General features: G+C 32.3%; 3 protein-coding genes across 4 annotated transcripts; all 3 read right to left on the bottom strand.

The window, feature by feature from the left end:
• Positions 1-22: 22 nt before the first annotated feature.
• Positions 23-2,757, bottom strand: LOC113742791 (probable disease resistance RPP8-like protein 2). Its single transcript, XM_027270751.2, has 2 exons — positions 1,184-2,757; positions 23-362 (listed from the first exon to the last, which is right to left on the bottom strand). The coding sequence occupies exon 1, from the start codon at positions 2,558-2,560 to the stop codon at positions 1,238-1,240; it is 1,323 nt and encodes a 440-aa protein (XP_027126552.2). The 5' UTR covers positions 2,561-2,757; the 3' UTR covers positions 23-362; positions 1,184-1,237.
• LOC140004004 (putative disease resistance protein At1g50180) lies at positions 2,686-4,051 on the bottom strand. Its single transcript, XM_072047595.1, has one exon. The coding sequence runs from the start codon at positions 3,899-3,901 to the stop codon at positions 2,759-2,761; it is 1,143 nt and encodes a 380-aa protein (XP_071903696.1). The 5' UTR covers positions 3,902-4,051; the 3' UTR covers positions 2,686-2,758.
• Positions 4,052-9,954: 5,903 nt separating this feature from the next.
• On the bottom strand, positions 9,955-12,644 carry LOC113741355 (geranylgeranyl transferase type-1 subunit beta-like). Of its 2 annotated transcripts, XR_003460595.2 has the most exons (5): positions 12,174-12,644; positions 11,255-11,310; positions 11,102-11,178; positions 10,940-10,985; positions 9,955-10,296 (listed from the first exon to the last, which is right to left on the bottom strand). XR_003460595.2 is itself a non-coding variant. In XM_072047594.1 (4 exons), exons 1-4 carry the CDS (start codon positions 12,200-12,202, stop codon positions 10,899-10,901), a joined length of 249 nt encoding a protein of 82 aa, XP_071903695.1. In that variant the 5' UTR covers positions 12,203-12,349; the 3' UTR covers positions 10,826-10,898. The 2 variants fall into 2 exon arrangements, 1 of the variants encoding a protein (XP_071903695.1); XM_072047594.1 differs by lacking the exon at positions 9,955-10,296 and having other exon boundaries at positions 10,826-10,985; positions 12,174-12,349.
• Positions 12,645-21,653: the final 9,009 nt, after the last annotated feature.

Here is a 21,653-nt window from a genome sequence, read left to right as displayed (position 1 = left end):
ATTCATGTGATAGCTATTTGACTTCGGCTTTGACACTAAGATTTTGAAATGAAAGGCAAACAAATGAAGCCATATAATTATAAGTCAGAGTTCATAACAATGGCCCCATATATACTTGTACAGATCAATACAGATTTCGTATAATATTTTCTTAAGACACATAATTTTGTGCGTCTTTTATCACTCAATAGTATAAGACCAAACCTCAATGTAGGGTCGAGGTAGATTACTCTCTCCTGTTTTGTATATGATAGCAACAGGTTATAGCCCTTTTATTTATTTATTTCTACGAGACAATTTCATTCGAACAAATGCAGTCCGGCAAATTTTGTCAGCATGGACGAGGGGAATGAATCTCTCAACTGCAATATTCATCATAAAACAAAATCTTAGGATAAAAAAAAAAAGGTTGTTATCTCGTTTTTAAAGAAGTAGAGGAAAAAGAAATTATTGTATATGCCACGAGGTCAAGATGTTGGACAGAAAAAATATTAATATGCCACTTTATTTTATCCTAAAGATTTAAAAAATTATTCTATGGTAAAAATCATGTCTTGTAACTTGAACATCCAAAAATCTATCTTAAGGTATCCATTTGTGATGCGAGTAAATAATTTTTTTTTTTTGGTCAAATCATGGTTCAAGACCAAGTTTAGTAAGGTATCCATTTACAAACTTAAAATTGACCAATTTAGTTTTTTTTTTATTTTTAATATCTTATTTGTATAGCGAGTAGTATTTAGGAAGCGATCAATCCTCACTTTCAGACGGACCAACACTTTATATGCGATTTGTTTGCCAACTTCATTCTTTTTTTCTCTTCCAGTGCACGAATAGGGCCTTTTATTTCCTTATTCTCTTTTTCGGTTTGGACAGCATTGGAAAAATTAGAATCAACCAAATAACTATAAGATATTTTTATTGATTTCGACATTTACAAGTCCCAAGAGTTTACTATCAGGATTTTCTTTCTTTTTTTTTAATTACTACTTGTATTAATATGTAAATTTATAGAAAGACAAATCCTATAAGATGTAGTGTGAGATTTCAAATAATTAAAAAAAAAAAAAACAAAGGACTTAAAAAGCTTGTGAATTGGGGAAAACAAATACGGAAACATTCTTTTTATTTATGTATTTTGATAAAAACTTGAAATAATTTTATTAATCACTACACGACATACCTTCCATTCTATGCGCGAATGCATTCTCCGTTTGATCTTCTTTCCTTCTGCGAGTCAAAATATTCCGAGGTTAGGGACACGGGATACCAGGTCCGCATCAAGCCCACTGATGAAATCTTCTGGCATGTCCACAAGCTCGAGCGCATCAAGACTAGATATGTGCTTCAGCTCTTCCGGCAATTTTGCTAAATCGGAGCACTCCCAGATTCTCAGGCACCGGAGCTGTGGCAGTGCACCTTCCTCCACCTTTATTTCTTCCAAACCATACAGGTGGTTGAGCTCAAGGAATTTCAATTGGTGAAACCCATGCCTAGAAATGACCATACGCTGTGGCCCCACGTGTGCAAATTTCATTTTGAGGAACGACAGCTGTCCCAACTTCTCCAGTACTGGCATTGGGTCATCCTCGAGAAATACGTATTTCAAAGACAAGCGAGAGAGATTTGGAGGGAAATCAGGAGGCAGCATTGTCCAATTGGATAGCTTAAGCTCTGTTACATGACGGAGCTTAGAAAATCCACCTTGAGATCCTGGATTTCCCGAATACCGACAAAGACGTAACGTCTTTAGGCTTCCAACCTCAGATAAATGCAGACAGAGTTTGTCTATGTCTGACCTGTCATCCACCCAAATCCCCAGTTTCTGAAGACTTGTCAGAGTTATCATGTCATTATGCATGATATCATCAAAGCGTATGCGTGACAAAGTCTGGAGATTCCTCAATCCTTCAATCTTAAGAGGCACATCACATTCCATATAACGCGCATATAGATGCCGTAAACTTTCAAGCTTCCAAATGAAATTTGAAACTTTCACTCTCCAATTTGGGACTTTCCTTGTCCATATGTCAAGAGTTTGTAGGTATCGCAAGCAACCGACGGAATGAGGGAGCCTGGGACTGGTTGTGTGTCTTAAACCGAGGTACCTTAGAAGCCTGACTTCACCAATTTCTTTTGGCAAATAATCCATCCCAACATTCTCTAGGTCTAGCATCCTAAGCTTTCTGAAACTTTTGAAGATAAGACTAATGTTTTCCCAGTGGACATTGAAAAAAAGTAGAGACCGGAGAGGAGGGGTCGAAGACCCAAAATAATTTTCATCCAGAGGGAGACTATGAACAGCAAGGTACCTGGATTTGGCTGATATTTTATCATCTCTGGTGCCATGGATTTGAAAAAAATTTTCATCCTCTGCCTTTCTGATTGCAAGCTCTCGCAGTAAATCATGGACTCTGCAGCTTTTAATCCTCTTATCAACCGTCATTTCCGCCACCTGGACCATATTTCTGCTACAAAGTCGCTCCATATCTTCATATGCTGCAGTTTCCTCCAAATTTTTTGCATCTCTTTTCTGCATTATTCCCTCAGCAACCCACATATGGATCAACTTGTGCACAGAAATCACGGAGTCTTCGGGAAACAAACCCAAATACAAAAAGCAAAATTTCAGATTGGCAGGGAGGTCTGCATAACTTAATTCCAGAATTGCCCCTGCTTCACTAATTTTCCCTGCTTCGCTCTGGCTCCTTGATAGGTATGCGCCAAAGTTGTTGACAACGTTCTCCCATTCAGTATTCTACTTATTCTTGCCTAGTAGCAGGCCACCTATAACCGTTATGGCCAGTGGTAGACCGCCACATCTCCTTGCAATCTCTCTGCCTACTTCTTCCAAATCCGAAGGACACCCAGCATTAGCTCCGTGGCCTAAGGCCTTTTTGAGAAACAACTGCCAGCTGTCTTCCTGCCCCAAAGTTTTCAACTCATACGGGTGTCTATAAGCATCAGCGTGTTGGGCAACATCCCGATTGCGACTTGTAAGTAGCACTCTACTTGATGTGCCAACATCAGGAAAGGCCCTCCTGGCAAGACAATCCCACGCTGCTACCTCCCATACATCATCAAGCACCACAAGATAACATTTGTCTTGTAGATCTTGATAGAGCCTTCGTTCCAAGTCTTCCTCTTCCATCTTTTCCAACATGTCAAGTAGCTCATTAGTTATTGGATTCAGTTGCTTTATGATTGCCCTCAGCATCTTTTTGTAATCGTAGCTTGAAGAGACACATACCCAAGCACGGCAGTTGAATCTCTCCCTAACATCAGCATGGTTATAAACTTTTGTGGCTAGAGTTGTCTTACCAGCACCTCCCATGCCAATGATTGAAACGACGCGGCGGTTTCTGTCCTCTTTCAAAAGTTCTGCCACCAGCGATTTTGTTATCTCCCCGAAGCCCACTACATCCTTTTCGTCGCTGAAAGGAGAGGACCGCCGGAGCCGTTGAAGCTCTTCTCCATGTGTACTCGTCCCCACTCCAAGATTTTTGATACCGTATTTTTCACGGCTGTCAGCAATCTCCTTGAGCCTCATCCGTAAGGATTCAATCTCTTTGCCTATCTTGTAGAGGTTCACAATTTTCAAGGGATAATACGTCAATTTGGTGACGAGTCCCTTGTCCTTTGTGAAGAACTCAACTTTGCTGGCAAAGATCTCGATGACATCCTCCGCATCGTAGGCAGCAGCTCTGATTTCAGAAACCCAGTTGCGGATCCTCTCTTCTTCAATTTGCTTCTGATCAGCATCTTTCAGGAAACACCGCATCCGGACCAGATCATTTTGAAGCCTCTCAACTTGTCGTCGAACGCCTTTCAGGAAAACAATTTTTTGAACCAGCAGATCGCCAGTTCTCTGAATTACAAAAGAGAGAGCAGGGTCAGCCATCTTGGTTAAGCCGGAAGCGAGCTTTACTTTCAACAAGCTGTTGTTTTACTTTTAACTGATCTCAGAAGAGAGGTTGGATTCTCGTGGTTCATTTTCTCTTCCAGTTTTATCCTTAATTCTTCATTGACTTGTGCAAGAGCAATTATTTCAGTCAAAAACGAAGCAGTTCGATTCACATGGTGGAATGGAAGGCGGAATTGTTTTGATACGCGGATTTGACTTCAACTACAGACTACTCTGCGACTAAATACATTAACTTCTCTTCCTTATTATGCAAGTGTTCCTTAATAAATTAACTACACAAGTCATGACCAAGACACTTTTACAGGTCCGCGGTTTTGCATACTACAGAAAAGTCTTGGTAGGCCATGACCAGGAAAAAGAACAAAATAGTACCTCTCTGACCAAGTCAATTTTCCGTCATTTACCTCTGCTTTCTCTTTTTGGAGCAGAGTGGAAAACTGACACTAATATTGGCGAAATATATGGCTTGTAGTGTCTGTAGTGACAATAATGTAATATCTCACAAACAAAATCCCTTTGCAGTACATTGGCATAAAATATGCCACGTAACCACGACACCTTAACATACACAATTAACTATATATTAGCACTGATAATAAATCCCTTACCTTTTGGCAACAAATATTTTTTTATCTCTAACTTTTAAAATGCGGCAAACTAGTTCCTCACATTTTAAAAACGAAGCAAATTAATCGCAGATTGACAATTTAATATAGATTTTAGATATAAAATTGGAAGGTCACTATAAAAAGACATTAAGTCAATGTAAAGAGGAAAAAAATTAAAAATTATAACATACTACCTAGAAAAAGTTAAAATTTTTTGAGACAATCACATTGGTCAACATAAAAAGGAAAAAAACCCCTGAGTTACAAAATTTTATAATTCAAAAATTGTTTAAACTTTTTTGAGTGAAGGGTTTGTCTTTGATGTTATAACTTTTAAACTTTTCTTCTTTTTTAGAGAGAATGGTTTGTTTTTGATGTTGTAATTTTAATTTTTTCTTTTGATGTTAATTTAATATCACTTTTTGAAAAAAATTTTATTTTTTAAGAGAGAAGGTTTTTTTATGTTGTAATTTTAATCTTTTTCCTTTTTCTATTGACTTAATATCGTATACATATCATATATAGTTAGATTTGATTAAAGTTAAACTGATGTTTCAATTTTACCCTTGAAATCTATATCAGGATATCATTTTAGGATTAATTTGCTTCGTTTTTAAAATGTGAGGGACTAATTTATTTTATTTTAAAAATAAAGAAAAAAAGTTTTGTTTCCTAAAATGTAAAGGATGAAGCATATCTTTTCCTTTTTTTTTTGGTGAGAAATCCTTTTACACAGGAGAGGGATACTGCCCTAGTCTATGTGGTTTACTGTCTGTATGTCTTGTAATAACACCAGCTCCCTCACCCCCACTTCCCTCCAAGGTTAAGGATATTCTCACTGTCCAAGATATTTTGTGCTGAATACATTGTTCTAACAAACACATGATTTTTATTTTATATTTATTTTTCAAGTATTGTTATTGTTTATATAATCGTATCCTCAAATTTTTGTTATACCTTAGACTATTGTTAACATTAGAAATTGGGAAAAATGCCAAAACAGTTGCTATGCATTTCTATAAATTTTCCCATTTTATAAAGCAATTGTTACTTTTTGTAAAACCCACGATTTTTGGCACCGGTTTTATTATTTTATTTTCCCAATTAATTAAAAAGATAAAATTACTAGGCAAAAGCAAAAAATAAAAATAGAATAACTGTAGAATGGGATAAAGGTTCCTAATAAACTAAAACTCTTATCCAAACCACCTACTATGCACAAATATTTTAATATATGTGGGAATAATGGGACATAACAGAAATGGAAAAGAAAATTATGATTGCAGATACAAACTATCTTAGTACAAAACTAAAGAAAAGAAAAGGTTACAAATTTTCAGATGCATCATTTCCTGTTGGAAACTAATTCCAATTTAACATTTGGCTAACAGTAATATATATTTTTTCACACCGATTTTATTTTGATTTTAAAATGTTCGTTCGTTTGAGATTGCCAAATTAATGAAAAGATAGCTCACTTTGTTCTTAGTTCTGCAATAATTTTTTTTTTCACTTCTGCGAATTTTTCTTCTGACTTATAGTTTGACCTTTTATTTTAAAATATTTCTGCCCTTTATCAAGAGATCAAAAAAAAAAAAAAAAGAGTGAGAGAGAGAATCTTGCCAAGTCCAACATGTTACATACAGGAGATAGAGGGTGCATTCTCCCGCCGAATGGGAATTCCTGCATATAGATTAGCATTAGCAGCTTAATTAAGTCATTAAGAATCTTAGCCATTGGCGGCCACGTGTACTCGTTGACCAATCAGTGGAAGATAACGTTATCAAAATTGAGATTGCGGGAAATGGTTAACTGCACACGTGTCAACTCGTGAATGGAATCGTTAACCTTCTTTTGTGTCCAAACCAGGCGGTAGTGATAGTGGGCCCCCACAGTAGGAGGTGCCAGTTCAGGTCTAACTGTCTAAGACTCTAAGTGGGAGGAAAAGCTCAATTTTCTCACTGGGAGTTTGGACACAAATTATTCCAAAATCCAAATACTGGAGCACTTATTTTAACGTGGTAAATTCTGTAGTGTATTCATATAATCCAAAGACAGGTGTGGAAAGGTAAAAAATATGGCAAAGAAGCAGGCACGTGGAAAGATAAAGAATATGTCAAAGAAACTGACATGTACAGATGATGAAAGGAATATGTTTACAAAAGCAAATTGTGACCTATAACAGGCACGGGCCGGTTTGGAAATGTTGTGTATGGCAGAAGCTTAAAATGTATTGGGGTGTCACGGAATTAACATATATATAATGGGTCTAGAAATAAAACACCGAAGAGGAAGCGTAAGCAGTACTAAACACAGCCATGCTTGGTTTTGAAGCAACATATGGACATTATTGAATAACGAGTTGAGAGCCTTTAAAAAGTGAAACTTAAGAAAATAAATGTTTGAAACATTAATTTTTTTAATTATGTAATCTATTTTGATTATCGCTGTTCTAATATATAGTCATTTGGAGGATTTTTAGAGCTGAAGTACTAAATTCTTTTTGGACTTTTAATAAATTTGAGTTATTTTTCTTTTGGTTTCTCACTTTTCTAACAACTTTTATCTAACCTACTAAATTTGAATTATTGAAATTGATTTTAATTGTTATATTAGTAAAATATTAACATTTGTGGAAACTGGGTTCATGGGAAGACAGATTGTTGCATATTTCATATTTAATTGAATACAAATATCTCTACTTTACATAAAGCGTCCAAGACTGAGGAATAATGGATTCCAATTGATTCTCCCGATTATGGGTATTACATCAACAAAATACTATCTATTTATGGGCATTTTACTCTGAATAATTACAATTATGTAAAATAAATAAATGTTTATAACTAAAATTGAAAAACTGTTACACTAATATTTTTGTGAAAGGTAAACTGATTGTCCTGTATTTAGCATAAACTGATTTTGAAAGTAAAAAATAAATTGCCCATAACATACTTGTTCTTTATAATTTTTTTTGCATTATATCAACAAAATACTAGCTATTTATGGACATTTAACTCTGAATCATTACATTTATGTAAAATACATAAATGTTTGTAACTAAAATTGAAAAAGTGTTACACTAATATTTTTACAAAAAGGAAACTATTAAATTTTGTATTTAACAATTTTTAAATATGTGAAAGTAAAAAAGTTTTTGCCCATAACATACCAGCTCTTTATGAGTTTTTTGCATTACATCAACAAAATACTAACTATTTATGGGTATTTTATTCTGAATCATTATATTTATGTAAAATACATAAATATTTGTAACTAAAATTGAAAAAGTATTATACTTATATTTTTACGAAAGGGAAACTGGTAGATTTTGTATTTAACAAAATTTAAATATGTGAAAGTAAAAAAATTTTTGCCCATAACATACCAGCTCTTTATGAGTTTTTTGCATTACATCAACAAAATACTAACTATTTATGGGTATTTTACTCTGAATCATTATATTTATGTAAAATACATAAATGTTTGTAACTAAAATTGAAAAAATATTATACTTATATTTTTACGAAAGGGAAACTGGTAGATTTTGTATTTAACAAAATTTAAATATGTGAAAGTAAAAAAGTTTTTGCCCATAACATACCAGCTCTTTATGAGTTTTTTGCATTACATCAACAAAATACTAACTATTTATGGGTATTTTACTCTGAATCATTATATTTATGTAAAATAAATAAATGTTTGTAACTAAAATCGAAAAAGTATTATACTTATATTTTTACGAAAGGGAAACTGGTAGATTTTGTATTTAACAAAATTTAAATATGTGAAAGTAAAAAAGATTGCGCCCATAACATACCAGCTCTTTATGAATTTTTTGCATTACATTAACAAAATACTAGCTATTTATGGGTATTTTATTCTGAATCACTATATTTATGTAAAATAAATAAATGTTTGTAACTAAAATTGAAAAGGTGTTATACTTATATTTTTACGAAAGAGAAACTGGTAAAATTTATATTTAACATAAATTAAATATGTTAAAACAACATTACAGGTGATTTTATTAGTTACTTAATTTGTTAGTAAGAAACAAGGTTTTTTTTTTTTTGCAAAATTTGTTCATTAGATTTTTTCAAATAATTAGGATATAAAGGTAAATTTTCACAATCTTTTATTAGCAATAGACTCCAATTTCTTCCTAAGCAGTGACGAAATCAAGATTTTTTCCTTGGAGGGGGGGCCAAAATGATTGACAAATAAAATTATTTTAATATGTTATATTCAAAATAATTTTCATCTATTTAAATATATGGCATACTAAAATATCAAATATTAACTTTAATTATAAAGGTATGTCTATTTAATAAATATGTAATATAGTCATAACAAAAATTAAGACAAGAAATAACATTTGATTAAATATTTTATAGGAAAAAATGCACTTTTCATCCTCAAAGTTTCACCCAAACATATAGCATCCTCAAAGTTTCGTAATTTTGGCCAATTAAGGACAATTGACGGGAAATGAAGAATTGATCGTTGAACCAACGATTTTACCCAACAAAAAATAGGTAAAATCGAATAGAGCCATTTTTAATGGAACAATTCAACGGACAAAAAGCTCAATTCTTCTCCTTCTTCGCTCTGCCTTTATGTAACCCCAAAATTTTTTTGCCAATCTCTGAAGTTTTAACGACCGTTATACAACTTTCAAAACAAATAAATTCATTCTAAATTTTTATTTGGGATTATTTCATAAACCAAATTGCGGTCACTTTGTGTAAAGTATCACTTTCCCATAAAAGGTCAGCTCTTTATGATTTTCCTCCATTATTAGAACAGGGTACCCATTTTTTTTATAACTAAATTTATTTATCGAATAAAATAAAAATAAATTTATTTTCTAATAAAAGACCAGCTCTTTATGGTTTTCCTCCATTATAAGAACAGAGTACCCATTTTTTCATAAATAAATTTATTTATCAGATAAAATACAAATAAATCTATTTTTTAATAAAAGACCAACTCTTTATGACTTTCCTCCATTATAAGAACAGAGTACCCATTTTTTCATAAATAAATTTATTTATCGGATAAAATAAAAATAAACCTGTTTTTCAATAAAAGACTGGCTCTTTATGACTTTCCTCCATTTTAAGAACAGAGCACCCATTTTTCCATAAACAAATTTATTTATCAGATAAAATAAAAATAAACCCATTTTTTCAATAAAATACCAGGTCTTTATGACTTTCCTCCATCATAAGAACAGAGTACCCATTTTGAAAGTAAAAAGGAATTTGTCAATCGGATAAAATAAAAATAAACTCATTTTTCAATAAAACACTAACTCTTTATGACTTTTTTCCATTATAAAAAAAGAGCGCCCATTTTGTCATGAACAAGTAACTTCTTTAATTAGAAACCATCGACCTCTTACCAAAGACGATCAAATGCAACTAAATGATTTTCTTGCAAGAAAGTTGCCAAAAGCAGCTTTGTGACTGTGGTTGCTACTTTTTTTTTCAACCATTTTTCAACGGTACAAAGCACAAAGATACTCAAAGCCTAAAGCCAAAAGCCAATATCTTTTTTCCCTAAACAGCAATTCTACAGCTAAAAGCCAAAAGAAAAATGAAAAATGTCGAGAGCTCAATTGCCAACAAAGCTCTTCTTCGCAGCAGCATGTTGGGCCAACCACAGCACTCGCACGTATGCTTCATCAGCAGCATGTTGGGCCAACCACAGCACTTTCATAGTATCCTACTATTATGTTTCTCCCAATTTTTCAGCATTCTCAAATGGAGAACAAAATTGAATTAGGAAACATGAAGCATCTCCCAGATCCAGAAGTCACTAATCATTCGAGGAGTAAATTCATATAGGAACAGCCTTGAAGAAAAGTTAAAAAAAAAGAAAATCTATTGCTTGCAAAAATAATAAAAATGATCCCCCCCAAGGAAAAAAGTTGAGCAACCACTACCCAGTACCAAACAACCTGCGGGTAAACAGTGACATTCCATACAAAAAGAACAACGCTGTTAAAAACAAAAATAAACAAACAAAACAAGAATAACCTGGCAGAATCAAATGGACAAAAAAAAAGAATAACCTAGCAGAAAAAGACCAATGTTGTTCAACAAATAACCTGCTGCTAAAAAGATACAGCTGTTTGATTTTCAAATTGTATGTGAAAGGGAAGCAGAATAAAGCTGCATCCAACACCACTAATATTATGGGTTTAGAAAGAAAAAAAACAATCGAGTACAATGACACCTAGCAAAAGTAACTGAAAAAGATAAGTTGATAAAAAACCATTGAAGACTACCAAAGAAACAAAGAGAAGTTTGTTTATTTGCGGGAAAAAAGACCGGAGAAAAAATTCAATGCGCTGAAGATCAAGCAGATTCCAAGATCATACACAATTGTGTCCACTCACCATGTGATTCCGAACCAGGAATCAACCCAAAACCACCATCATATGACTGCAAGGACAACACTTGTAAGCACATCTTAAATGTATCACAAATACACAATAGGAACATTTGTTTGCAACTTGAATAATTAAACAAACTAAGCATGTCATACAAGCTTTACATACCTGACACTCTATTATGTAATCCTTTGCTTTCTCTCTGTCCAGACCACTCCAATTGCCCAACAAAAAGCAGATGGCCACTGATACATTAAACTGTTAGTATTATCTATCAGTATAAGAATTTCAATAAGAAGGACCTAAAAGCATCTTCCTCACCTGCACAAAATACAAAACGGAGATCTGTCTCTGCACCATAATGAGTAGGCATAAAACTGGAAAAAGACAACAGCTTTCATGTATCAGTTTGTAATATTAGTCAAGAATCAACCGGTAGATAAAAAAGAAGTGAAAAATATAGCGACTAGAATTAAGAACAATGTCAAAGCTAGAAAGATCGGACTCCTTTAGGTCATTTTCTTAATCGATGTTACAATGACAAATCACAAAATCTTCAAGTTATAACAGTGATGTGGCAACTACAAATGTTAGAGTATGCGTGATGCAACCAAAATTTTTTCTTCCAGTTTGACACTATTCCTGCCAAGAGTAATTTCAGAGAATAGAAATTAGCTCAGGAATGAGAAACTGTCTTCAATAAATAAATAAACAAATAAACAATTGAGGATATAGAAGATGGATGCTAACACATAGCAGCATTTAAGAGATAAGCAAAGCTAAGCATTTTGCAGCCTTTTTTTTTATTGTTCTTCAGTGAATGCAGTGGTGCAGGTAATTTCTCAACATGTGAAAGAAATTTTCCAGCTGTGATCTAGAATGGAACAAAAGGTAGGTTGGACAAAGGTTGCAAATACTTCTTTCGTTGCTAATTCTTTACTTTTTTTTTCTATACTCTCTGGAGTTTGATATATGATATGCTAACAAAGATGATAAAGTCATGGTCTACAAGCAAATCATACCTATATTTTTTGCTCAAAATCACAATATGAATCAGGTAATAAATCAATATATCGACAGATCTATCTTAAAAGTTGGCAATTTGACAAGTATCCGAGGATGGAGGGGAATCCATGTTCCCCAGAAACACAAGGCCATGAAACACATTACCTTACATGGTCCCACAAATGATGTACCCCTAAATCAGAGTCTTAAGAATGAATTTGAACAGAGAAATTACCTCCCATCTGACTGCTGAAGGTTTTTCATTGATTTTAAAATTGACGTAAAATCAATAAGTGACAAGTCACAGCCAACAGTCTTCAATATGGCCAGAAAAACCCAAGAACCCCAAATACAAGACTCAACAGCCTCTCTGACCTTTTAGAAGCTGATCGCTCAAATGAAAGCTTGGCAATCAAAATTAACAATCTACATACCCCAACAATTCCTAACAAAATCGGGATCACGGACCCATTTTCTAAAATAACATATTAAAAAACCTACACCATCGCTTTTCCTTGAAGTCTGCCATTGCATCGGAAGGGTCTTTAAAGTGTATCAATGATTGTATAAATTCAGATCTGGATGCTAGAGAGGAAGAGGGGAACCATATGTCTATGGGAAACTGAAAATTGATAGAGAGGGAAAGAGAGATAGAAGGAGAAAGGTGCAGGGGAGGTTGCAATTGAACTTTCGAGCGCTCTGATCTGAGAACAATATTTGGGAAAGTAGCCTTGCAAGTGTGGAAGGCTTGAAATTCATGTGGTGCTAGGCTTGACAAGTGCTGTGCCGGGAATGGTTAAAAAATTTTCAATGCGCGGCTCTGCTAAAAATTGAAAGGGAGCAAAATTTTGAAATTTTCACAAAAAAACACCCATGATTTCTCACCAATAACATAGAAACTTTGGCCCACTAAAATCAGTATTTGGAGGGAAGCTTTCCCGCTCTCCTTTTGGCGAGAATTTTAAGCGAGAAAAGTCCTTGCCCTCGCAGAGTATATGATGGCTCCAATTTTTGGTGAGGTATTGTCCTTTTCCTTGCTATAAGCCTCTTAAGAGCGTCAAGCTTTCTACTTCTTCCTAAAGTTGTTGTCGCTAATACCCTTTTTTGTTGTAGTGAACGGAGGAAAATTATAAAGAACTGGTATTTTATTGAAAAATATATTTATTTTTTCATCCGATAAATAAATTTATTTATGAAAAAATGGATACTCTGTTCTTATAATAGAGGAAAACTATAAAGAGCTTGTGTTTTATTGAAAAACGGGTTCATTTTTATTTTATTCGATAAATAATATTTTTTTAGAAAAATGGGTACTATATTCTTATAATGGAGGAAAGTCATAAAGAACTGGTTTTTTATTGAAAAAAGAGTTTATTTTTATTTTATTCGATAAACAAATTTATTTATGGCAAAATGGATACTCTTTTCTTATAAGGGAGGAAAGGCATAAAGAGTTGATGTTTTATTGAGAAACGGGTTTATTTTTATTTTTTTGATAAATAAATTTTTTTATCCGATAAATAAATTTGTTTATGGCAAAATGGGTACACGATTCTTATAATAGAGGAAAGGCATAAAGAGTTAGGATTTTATTGAAAAATGGGTTTATTTTTATTTTATCTGATAAATAATTTTTTTTTAGAAAAATAGGTACTCTGTTCTTATAATGGAGAAAAGTCATAAAGAGTTCATTTTTTTTTTATTGAAAAACGGGTTTATTACAATTTTATTCCAACCAACTGTGACCCATTTTCCCACTAACCTAAGTTAGACGGGGCTAAATCATTGAGTTTGTTAATCACAATCAAAATTAACACAGAAGCAGCTGACTCAAATCACTCAATCCTTTATGACTTATACCAAATGAATACTAGGAAGCTTATTTGAAATAATAAAAAAATATTTTATAAATGATTAAAATTTAGTACATTAGTTAGTAAGTACTTGTAACACACTTGTATAATGCATGATTATATGTATAATTTAATATTCTTTTGTACTTATATATTTTAAAATATTTTGTGAAAAATATTTTGACCTTTCACATAACCTTAGAAAATAATAAAATTTTATCGTATTATAAAATAATAATTTTATCTTATTATATTCATAGGTGTTAAGTTATAAAAATTGTGATATAAAAACAAGTGATATTCTACATGTAACTATGAAGATTTGTTGTTATTATTATCCAAACTTTCAAGCTTTTCAAAAATTGAAAATGATTACAAACTTACTTTTCTACAATTAGTATAATTTGTTAATTAGCCAAAATTCTAGCAAAAGGCAAGCAAATGCAACTTGTAATCAATCCATTCTGATGCATGTAAAAATAAGGTAGCATTGTGCAAATAAATAAAAAAATCCACTTTATATAGTTCGTTGTGACAACCAGACTTATCCCCACTTTTGTTTGAATTTTGATTACAATGGATATAACCTATTCCCTCCAAACCCCAAATTTTGAATTATAACATTCAACCAAAACATGCTCAAACTCTCAGGCTCGGTCATACAAGGACAACTAGTGTGAATATCCGTGCTACGCACGGTGCTTACATTATTAAAATAAATTAAAAAATTATACCATTTTAATTTGAAAAAAGTTAAAAAAATTATACCAACATAATTAAAATTTAAGATTTGTCTAACAATAGTTTAAAGTATGAAAAAAACTATAAATCATTCAAGAATTGTGTTTTTGCGGAAGATGGATCTTAAAATAATAATAATAATTTATATTAGAAAATGAATAATATATGGATGAAATAAATGTAATTGCATGTTTTATTTGATTTTAAATGAAATACTTACCAACATTATGCATTCGATTTGATAATCTTGTACAAAGGTGCAAACATTTTTTACACCAATCAACTTTTAGTATGAAAATTAATATTGGTGGTTTAATTAATTCTATTGAATTTTGAAGAATTCGTACTACAAAAAAAGTTCAGCAAGACTTGTATTTTTTTTGAAGTGAACTTGCTGAATCTTTTTAAAATATTTCATTGGGATCACTATGGTGTGAGATTCGCTTTGTGATTAGTTATTTTTTTTCTTTGTAATCTTGTAGGTTTGAAATTAAGATGTCATTGAAATCAATAATGGAACCAATGGGGGCTAATGGAGGTCATAGCCCTCCTCCCCAAGTTTTAAAAATTTTAATTCATATTATATAAATATTTGTGTAAAATAAAACTGGTCCTCCAAATTTATTATAATTTTAGTTTATATTATGAGAATATATAAGTATATATATGTACGTGTATGCGTGAAATAACTACAATTGGGTGGGAACACCATAATGTAAAATTTATTTTGTGATAAGTTATTTTCTCTTTTGTAATCTTGCAAGTTTGGAACTAAGACGCTATTGAAATTTGTTTGGATAGAGTGTTATTTAAAATATTATTTGAAATAATTATGATAGCACTTTTTGTGATATGATGTATGTGAGATAAAAAAAATGGATGAAAAATGTGTTTATGATATAAGCAAAATATTATTTAAAAAAATCTGCTATCCAAACACTCCCAAACTAATAGGGGCTAATCGGGGCCATAGGTCCTTTCTTTTGAAAGTTTTAAAAATTTTAATTCATATTGTGTAAATATTTGTGTAAAAAAAAGTTAGCCCTCCTAATTTTTTATAATTTTAGTTTATATTATGAATATATATATGTATATATATGTATGCGCGCGTGTGTGTGTGAATTAATTACCTTTGAATTAATTTTTTATTAAAAATTTTTTATTTTTTAATCCCTTTATAATTTGTGAATGATTGTGAGAGTAAAATATATTATGACAATAAGATACGTTGAATTGTGAAAATTGTAATTTAAACAGGTTACTAAATTTTGGATATTTGACTTTCGTAGTTGCGAATTTCTTAAATTAATAGTTAGTTATTACTATCAGTGATATGATAAGTGTCAGTAATAAATGTGAGATGTGAATTGAAATTTGCAGATATCATTTTACAGGGGTGGTTATTATCTGTTAGTTAAAGTTTAGGAGTTTGAATTTTACGGGGTAGTGAAAAAAACGTGCGGGAAATGTGGGAAAAATATGAGCATAATTATAGGATTTGTAGGAGCGGTTACATGATTAGTTAAGATATAAACATTTTTTAATTATAAAAATGTAAAATTCTATTAAAATAGCATTCAAACTTTTGACAATTTTGGAAGCTCCCTATCCAAAACCTCCTCAGCAATACATATAGATATACTAAATGATAGTTATGGTAGCGAAATAGTTTTTACCTAATATAACATGTTGTTGCACTTTTAGCGATCATTTGATTTATTGTTGGACCTATTCACCTAAATAGAATAACACTTAAAATCATGGAAGTAAGGGTTTGTTTGGATTGTGAATTATTAGAGATATTTTTACTGTAGCACTTTTTGTGATGTGATGTATGTGAGATAAAAAGGTAATTGGAAAGATAAAAAGGTGTGTTGAAAATTGTAATGATAATGTAAGCAAATATATTTTGGCAAATAAATCGCAATCCAAACAAACCAAGTTTCCTATCTAAAATAGTAAGTTAAGCCTAATAGATTAGTAACTTTTATACCTCAAAAGGTAAATTGGAATAAATATTAAACTTAATTTTTAAATAAGTAGATTAGTACTTTATATCCCAAACTTACTTTTAAAAGAGTAAGTTTAGTTCAAATAATAGTAAGTTTTTATACATAAATAGTAATTCTTACTAATAAATAGAAATGTATAAAAGTATTTATCGAAAAAAAGTATAAGAACGGAGTACCTATTTTCCTTAAATAAATATTTATTTATCTGACAACATTATATTGAAATGCATTTTTCGATAATAAAACCAGTTCTATATGGCTTTCCCCTATTATAAGTAAAGATTAAACCCATTTTCCGTAGAGGCCCATTCATTTATTCAAACGTGTGTTTCAATTTAAAAGTTTCAACTCTTTATGACTTTCCTCTCTTACAACAACATAATACCCAAGGTGCCTTAAAGACACAATGTTTTATCAGATAAAATGAAAATAATCCCGTTGTTGAATAAAAGACCAGCTCTTTATGTCTTTTGGACTGTTACACGAACAGAGTAGCAAGGTGCCTTAAATAGAAATGTATTTATCGGAAAAAAAAGTACAGTTAAACCCGTTGTCTTATAAACGACCAGCTCTTTATGGCTTTCATCCATCATACGGTCAGGAGTACCCAATTTTCTTAAATTGGGTACTTCATTTATCGGAAAGCATACAAAATAAACGCATCGGTGTTTATTAAAAGAACCCCACTTTTCAATGCTTTCGTCCGATTTCGCACTTCTTCCTTACTACTATGCATACTGTGTTTAGCTTACCCGCCAAGCTTCGCGCCTTTTTTCCCTGCCCTTACTTCAGCGTACGACCCCCTCATTTTGGAAGTTGCCTAATTTAGGCACTCCACATTTTACATTGCAGTTGTAATCCCCCAACACCCAACAGCCCTCCAGGTTGCAGGTAAAGAAGCCCTTTACAGGTGTCCATCACCCACACTTCCCCTATTATTTGTGGTCACAATCATACCGCAGCAACTTTCCACACCTCTTCTCTGATTCCTAAACATACTGCAGCAACATCCTTTTAACGTTATATACAACACGGATCATAACAGCCATCATAATGGGATAGGTATGGTACCATTTAAAGCGTTGTATGGGCGAAAGTATGGATCTTTCTTATATTGGGATGAAATAGATAAAAAACTGATCACTGGCTCGGATTTGGTGGAAAGAACCTTTGAGAGAATTAAGTTATTCTAGAAAGACTAAAAGTAGTTCAAGATCAAAACAAGAGTTGGGCGGATTTAAAGAGAAGGACCATACCCTACGTGAAGGTGCAATGGACGAACCATACACCACGAGAGGCAACGTGGGAGTTCGAGGAGGATATGCGGAATAGATACCCATATCTTTTTTATCAAAGTACGTAAGTTTCGAGGACGGAACTTTTTGTAAGGGGGGTAGAATGTAAAACCCACGATTTGTGGCACTGGTTTTATTATTTTATTTTTCCAATTAATTAAAAAGATAAAATTACTAGGTAAAAGAAAAAAATAAAAATAGAATAACTGTAGGATGGGATAAAGGTTCCTAATAAACTAAAACTCTTATCCAAACCACCTACTAGTGGGTAGTGCTAGGTTTAAGATTTTATTGAAACCCTAGAAAGAAAAATAACACCATCCTTACCCTTCTTTCGTCTGCCTCCCTAGAGTAAGAGCCGTCAGAGAATAGAGAAGGAGAAACAGGCAACACCGTCAATCGATCAGACGACTAGGCACCTAAACCTGTAAGTCTCGAGTTCAAGCAAAAAACTTCTCTTTTAAGTTTTAGTAGTTGCATTAATTGTCTTAGAAATTTTACGGATATGTATGGTTGCTATATATATGTAGATATATATATATATGTTTTTAGAAAGATTCATAAGTGGATTTGTAGAAATAGTGTGTTCGATTTTAATCTTTGGTTAAATAAGGTTGCCCAAATCTGTTGGAGGAAAACAGAAAAAAAAAGAGAAGGGCTGTGGCCGCCGCTACTCTGTTTTGGCTAGGCGTTGCAGAAGCAACGCCACACAGAAAGAAAAAAAAATGGGGGCCGCCATCACTGGCGGATGGCGGCAGAGAAAAGAATTGGCAAAGGTTGGTCTTCGGCCAACCCAAGACAGAAAAAAAAAACGTGCCAGCATGTGTTGCTGACAATAGGCCAGCAACGGCAAAAAGCCTTGGGGTCACAAATGACCCCAATGAAAGAATTGGCCATCGGTCAACCAAGTCGAGGGTGGTTGGCCAAGGGGTCCAAACCAAAGGAAATTTTTTTTAAAAAAAAATGGGAGAAAGATGGTTGGCCTTTTTGGCCAACCAATGAAAACAAAGGGTCGCCAGAAAGTCTGGCGACCATGGAAAAAAAAGAAATGGTTGGCCTTCTGGCCAACCATGGCTCTAACCCGAAGAGGAAAAAGGGATAATTTAGATGTTAACCAAATATAAGATAAAATAAATAAATATTTAATAAATCAATTTTGAATATAACTAGTCCATTTTTATAGGTTATCATGGGTATTAAAATTCAAGACCCAATTTAAAGTAATTGTTAGAATTGAAGTATTGGTCATGTAAAACTTATATTTAATTAATTACGTCTAAGATATTTAAAGAAAAATCTAGGATATCTTAATTTATCCTTATGAGGTTAATGTAGACTAGGTGAGACAAATTCTAAGTTGTTAAACGAAACGTTTAAAATAATAATAATAACAATAATAATAATAATAATAATAATAATAATAATAATAATAATAATAATAATAATAATAATAGTAAATAATAATGCTGACGATAACACTAATATTAATAATAATCATAATCATAATAATAATAGTAAATAATGATTAATAAACAATAATAGTAAGGATAATAACAATATGGACATGGAGAAAATAAATTAAGGATATAAACGAAGATATAAATATAATACGAGTGGAATAAACTAAGACAATAATAATGATAATAAGTCAAATGTCTGTAGATATATATATATATGTACATTATACATAAATAATAATAACACCTACACACGCATAAAAGTGGAAATAAAGGGAAAGGTAATAGTAACTATTTAATATATATATATATAAGTGGTAATAAAATAAATTAGCGACGACGAGGACGATAATAATAATAATGAATAATTATAAATTATAAATAAACATAGTGAGATAGTAGTCAAGATAATAAACATGATTACGAATAATTATTTTCTTTTAAATTAGGAAACTTTACAAAATGAACACTTTCCAAAGTAAGAAACTTTTTAAAAATAGAAACTTTCCAAATTAGGAAATTTTCCAAAAATAGGAATTGTCCAATTTAAGGAAAATGCTATTAGGGTTCATATAATGGTATAGACACGAATCTTCAGCTTACTCAGAGTTTGTATATTTATGCATCTATAAGAAGTAACAACTAATTAGGGAACCTATACATTTGATAGGTACGGTACAAGGACCTATGGTAGTTCCACTCGAACAGCCAAACAAAGGTAAGTGGTACTTACCCTTCTGAGATTTCAAAGGTGCAAAAGTGAAATTTTTGTTTTCAATCCTATTTTGTTGTGTTGACTCGAAATGTATTTGATGAAATGCTTTACTTGGATATTTATGAGAGTTATATTTTTTCTATACAAAAATGGACCATGTGACTTATTTGAAATGTTTTGATACGTTAGTATATACCAAACGAGTTGAATCCTTTATGAAATCAATGATCTATGTATGCGACATGTGGAATGAATTTTTGACAAGTAAAGCTCAAAACAGTCATGGAATAGATGATAGCGGTTATAGTTCTGTCTAATCGCCATGGTAGCCTGATATAGAGTTCGGTCGATTGGCAAGGTTATGGTAGCTTGGTATAAAATCCGGTCGATTGACCCATCTATCGAATGAGACCAATAGGTAGTCATGAAACCTATTGGTCGCTCACCTAGAAGAGGTTTAATTTCTAGGCTGAGTACTCAGTAGCCGGTCATTGCATGTACTTGTTATGAGCTGATATGGAACGATTTATGAATTGATCTAAGATGAGACTCATGAACTGATATGAACTGATTTATGAATTGTGACGAAATGATTTAAGACTTTATGATTTTTCATGTTCATTTATCAATAAGATACTTTTAAATTGCTTGCCACTCGTTACTACTGATTGTTTTATAAATGACGTTACTTTCAAAATTATGGAGGTGATATGCGTAAATGATTTGATTTGTACTTATATATATGTATTTATAAAGTTACGAGTACATGGTCCAACAGAGGGGTAGATATTATCTACTGAGCGACTTGTCGCTCAACCCACTTTTTACCATTTTTGCAGATTCTGAAGAGTATGAATTGGTTTACGTAGAAGACCCTGAGGATGACTTGTATTAGTTTTAGATGAATAGAAGTTGGCAGGCTGGCTACTTCTAGTTGTTAGTCTTATTTACTTTCGTTTCCGCTGTTTCAATCAGAGAATAAATGTATGAACGTCTTGGATATTAGTAGACTACCTTTTATATGGGATTTGTACCGCACTTTAGTTAATTATATTATTTAGTACTTTTAAAGTTAGACTAGTTAATGTAGCCTTGTATTCTTAAGCGGGACTTGGGAGTTGGGAGTACGGCGGATGTCATGTGACGGGCGCGTGCGGGCTCGGAGCGTGACACTTTTGCTTTGTGATCAGCTATACAAGCACAGCTCTTTTTTCTTAGTTTTATATTAATTCTATCTTTGCTAAATATAGTACAAAATGTGAATCATTTTGAGACTTACATTCAACCTTCACATAAGTGACAAAAGAATATTTATTGCTTGGTTGAAACTAAAAGAACATTTATTCAGTTTTGGCAGAAGCGAAATTCCATTTGTTACAAAAGAACATTTATTCAGTTTTTCTAGAAGCGAATTCCATTTTTTTCCTTTTTCTCCTAGATGAAAACTCCATGTCATTGTTCATCTTAGGCATCTCTTGTTTGATGTGGCAGTATCATAGTGGTTTTTTTGACATTATGAATGTGAGCTAAAAAAGTGTACAGAAAGATAAAAAGATGATTGAAATACATATTTATGATATAACCAATTTTTTTTTTAAAAAATATAATCACTTATGCAAACAAACATATTCTTCCACTAAGC

The sequence above is a fragment of the Coffea arabica genome, chromosome 4e (genome assembly GCF_036785885.1).
Source record: "Coffea arabica cultivar ET-39 chromosome 4e, Coffea Arabica ET-39 HiFi, whole genome shotgun sequence".
Classification (NCBI taxonomy): Eukaryota; Viridiplantae; Streptophyta; class Magnoliopsida; order Gentianales; family Rubiaceae; genus Coffea; species Coffea arabica.
The sequence above is the reverse complement of the archived record's forward strand: the minus strand, read 5'-3'. Positions and strand labels throughout refer to the sequence as shown.

Coding starts and splice junctions, on each gene's coding strand:
- LOC113742791 (XM_027270751.2), bottom strand. CDS start 2,560: ATGTGGGTTGCTGAGGGAATAATGCAGAAAAGAGATGCAAAAAATTTG.
- LOC140004004 (XM_072047595.1), bottom strand. CDS start 3,901: ATGGCTGACCCTGCTCTCTCTTTTGTAATTCAGAGAACTGGCGATCTG.
- LOC113741355 (XM_072047594.1), bottom strand. CDS start 12,202: ATGAAAAACCTTCAGCAGTCAGATGGGAG. Junction 11,179..11,254: donor CCGTTTTGTATTTTGTGCAG/GTGAGGAAGATG, acceptor TTAATGTATCAG/TGGCCATCTGCTTTTTGTTG. Junction 10,986..11,101: donor ATTACATAATAGAGTGTCAG/GTATGTAAAGCT, acceptor TTGTCCTTGCAG/TCATATGATGGTGGTTTTGG.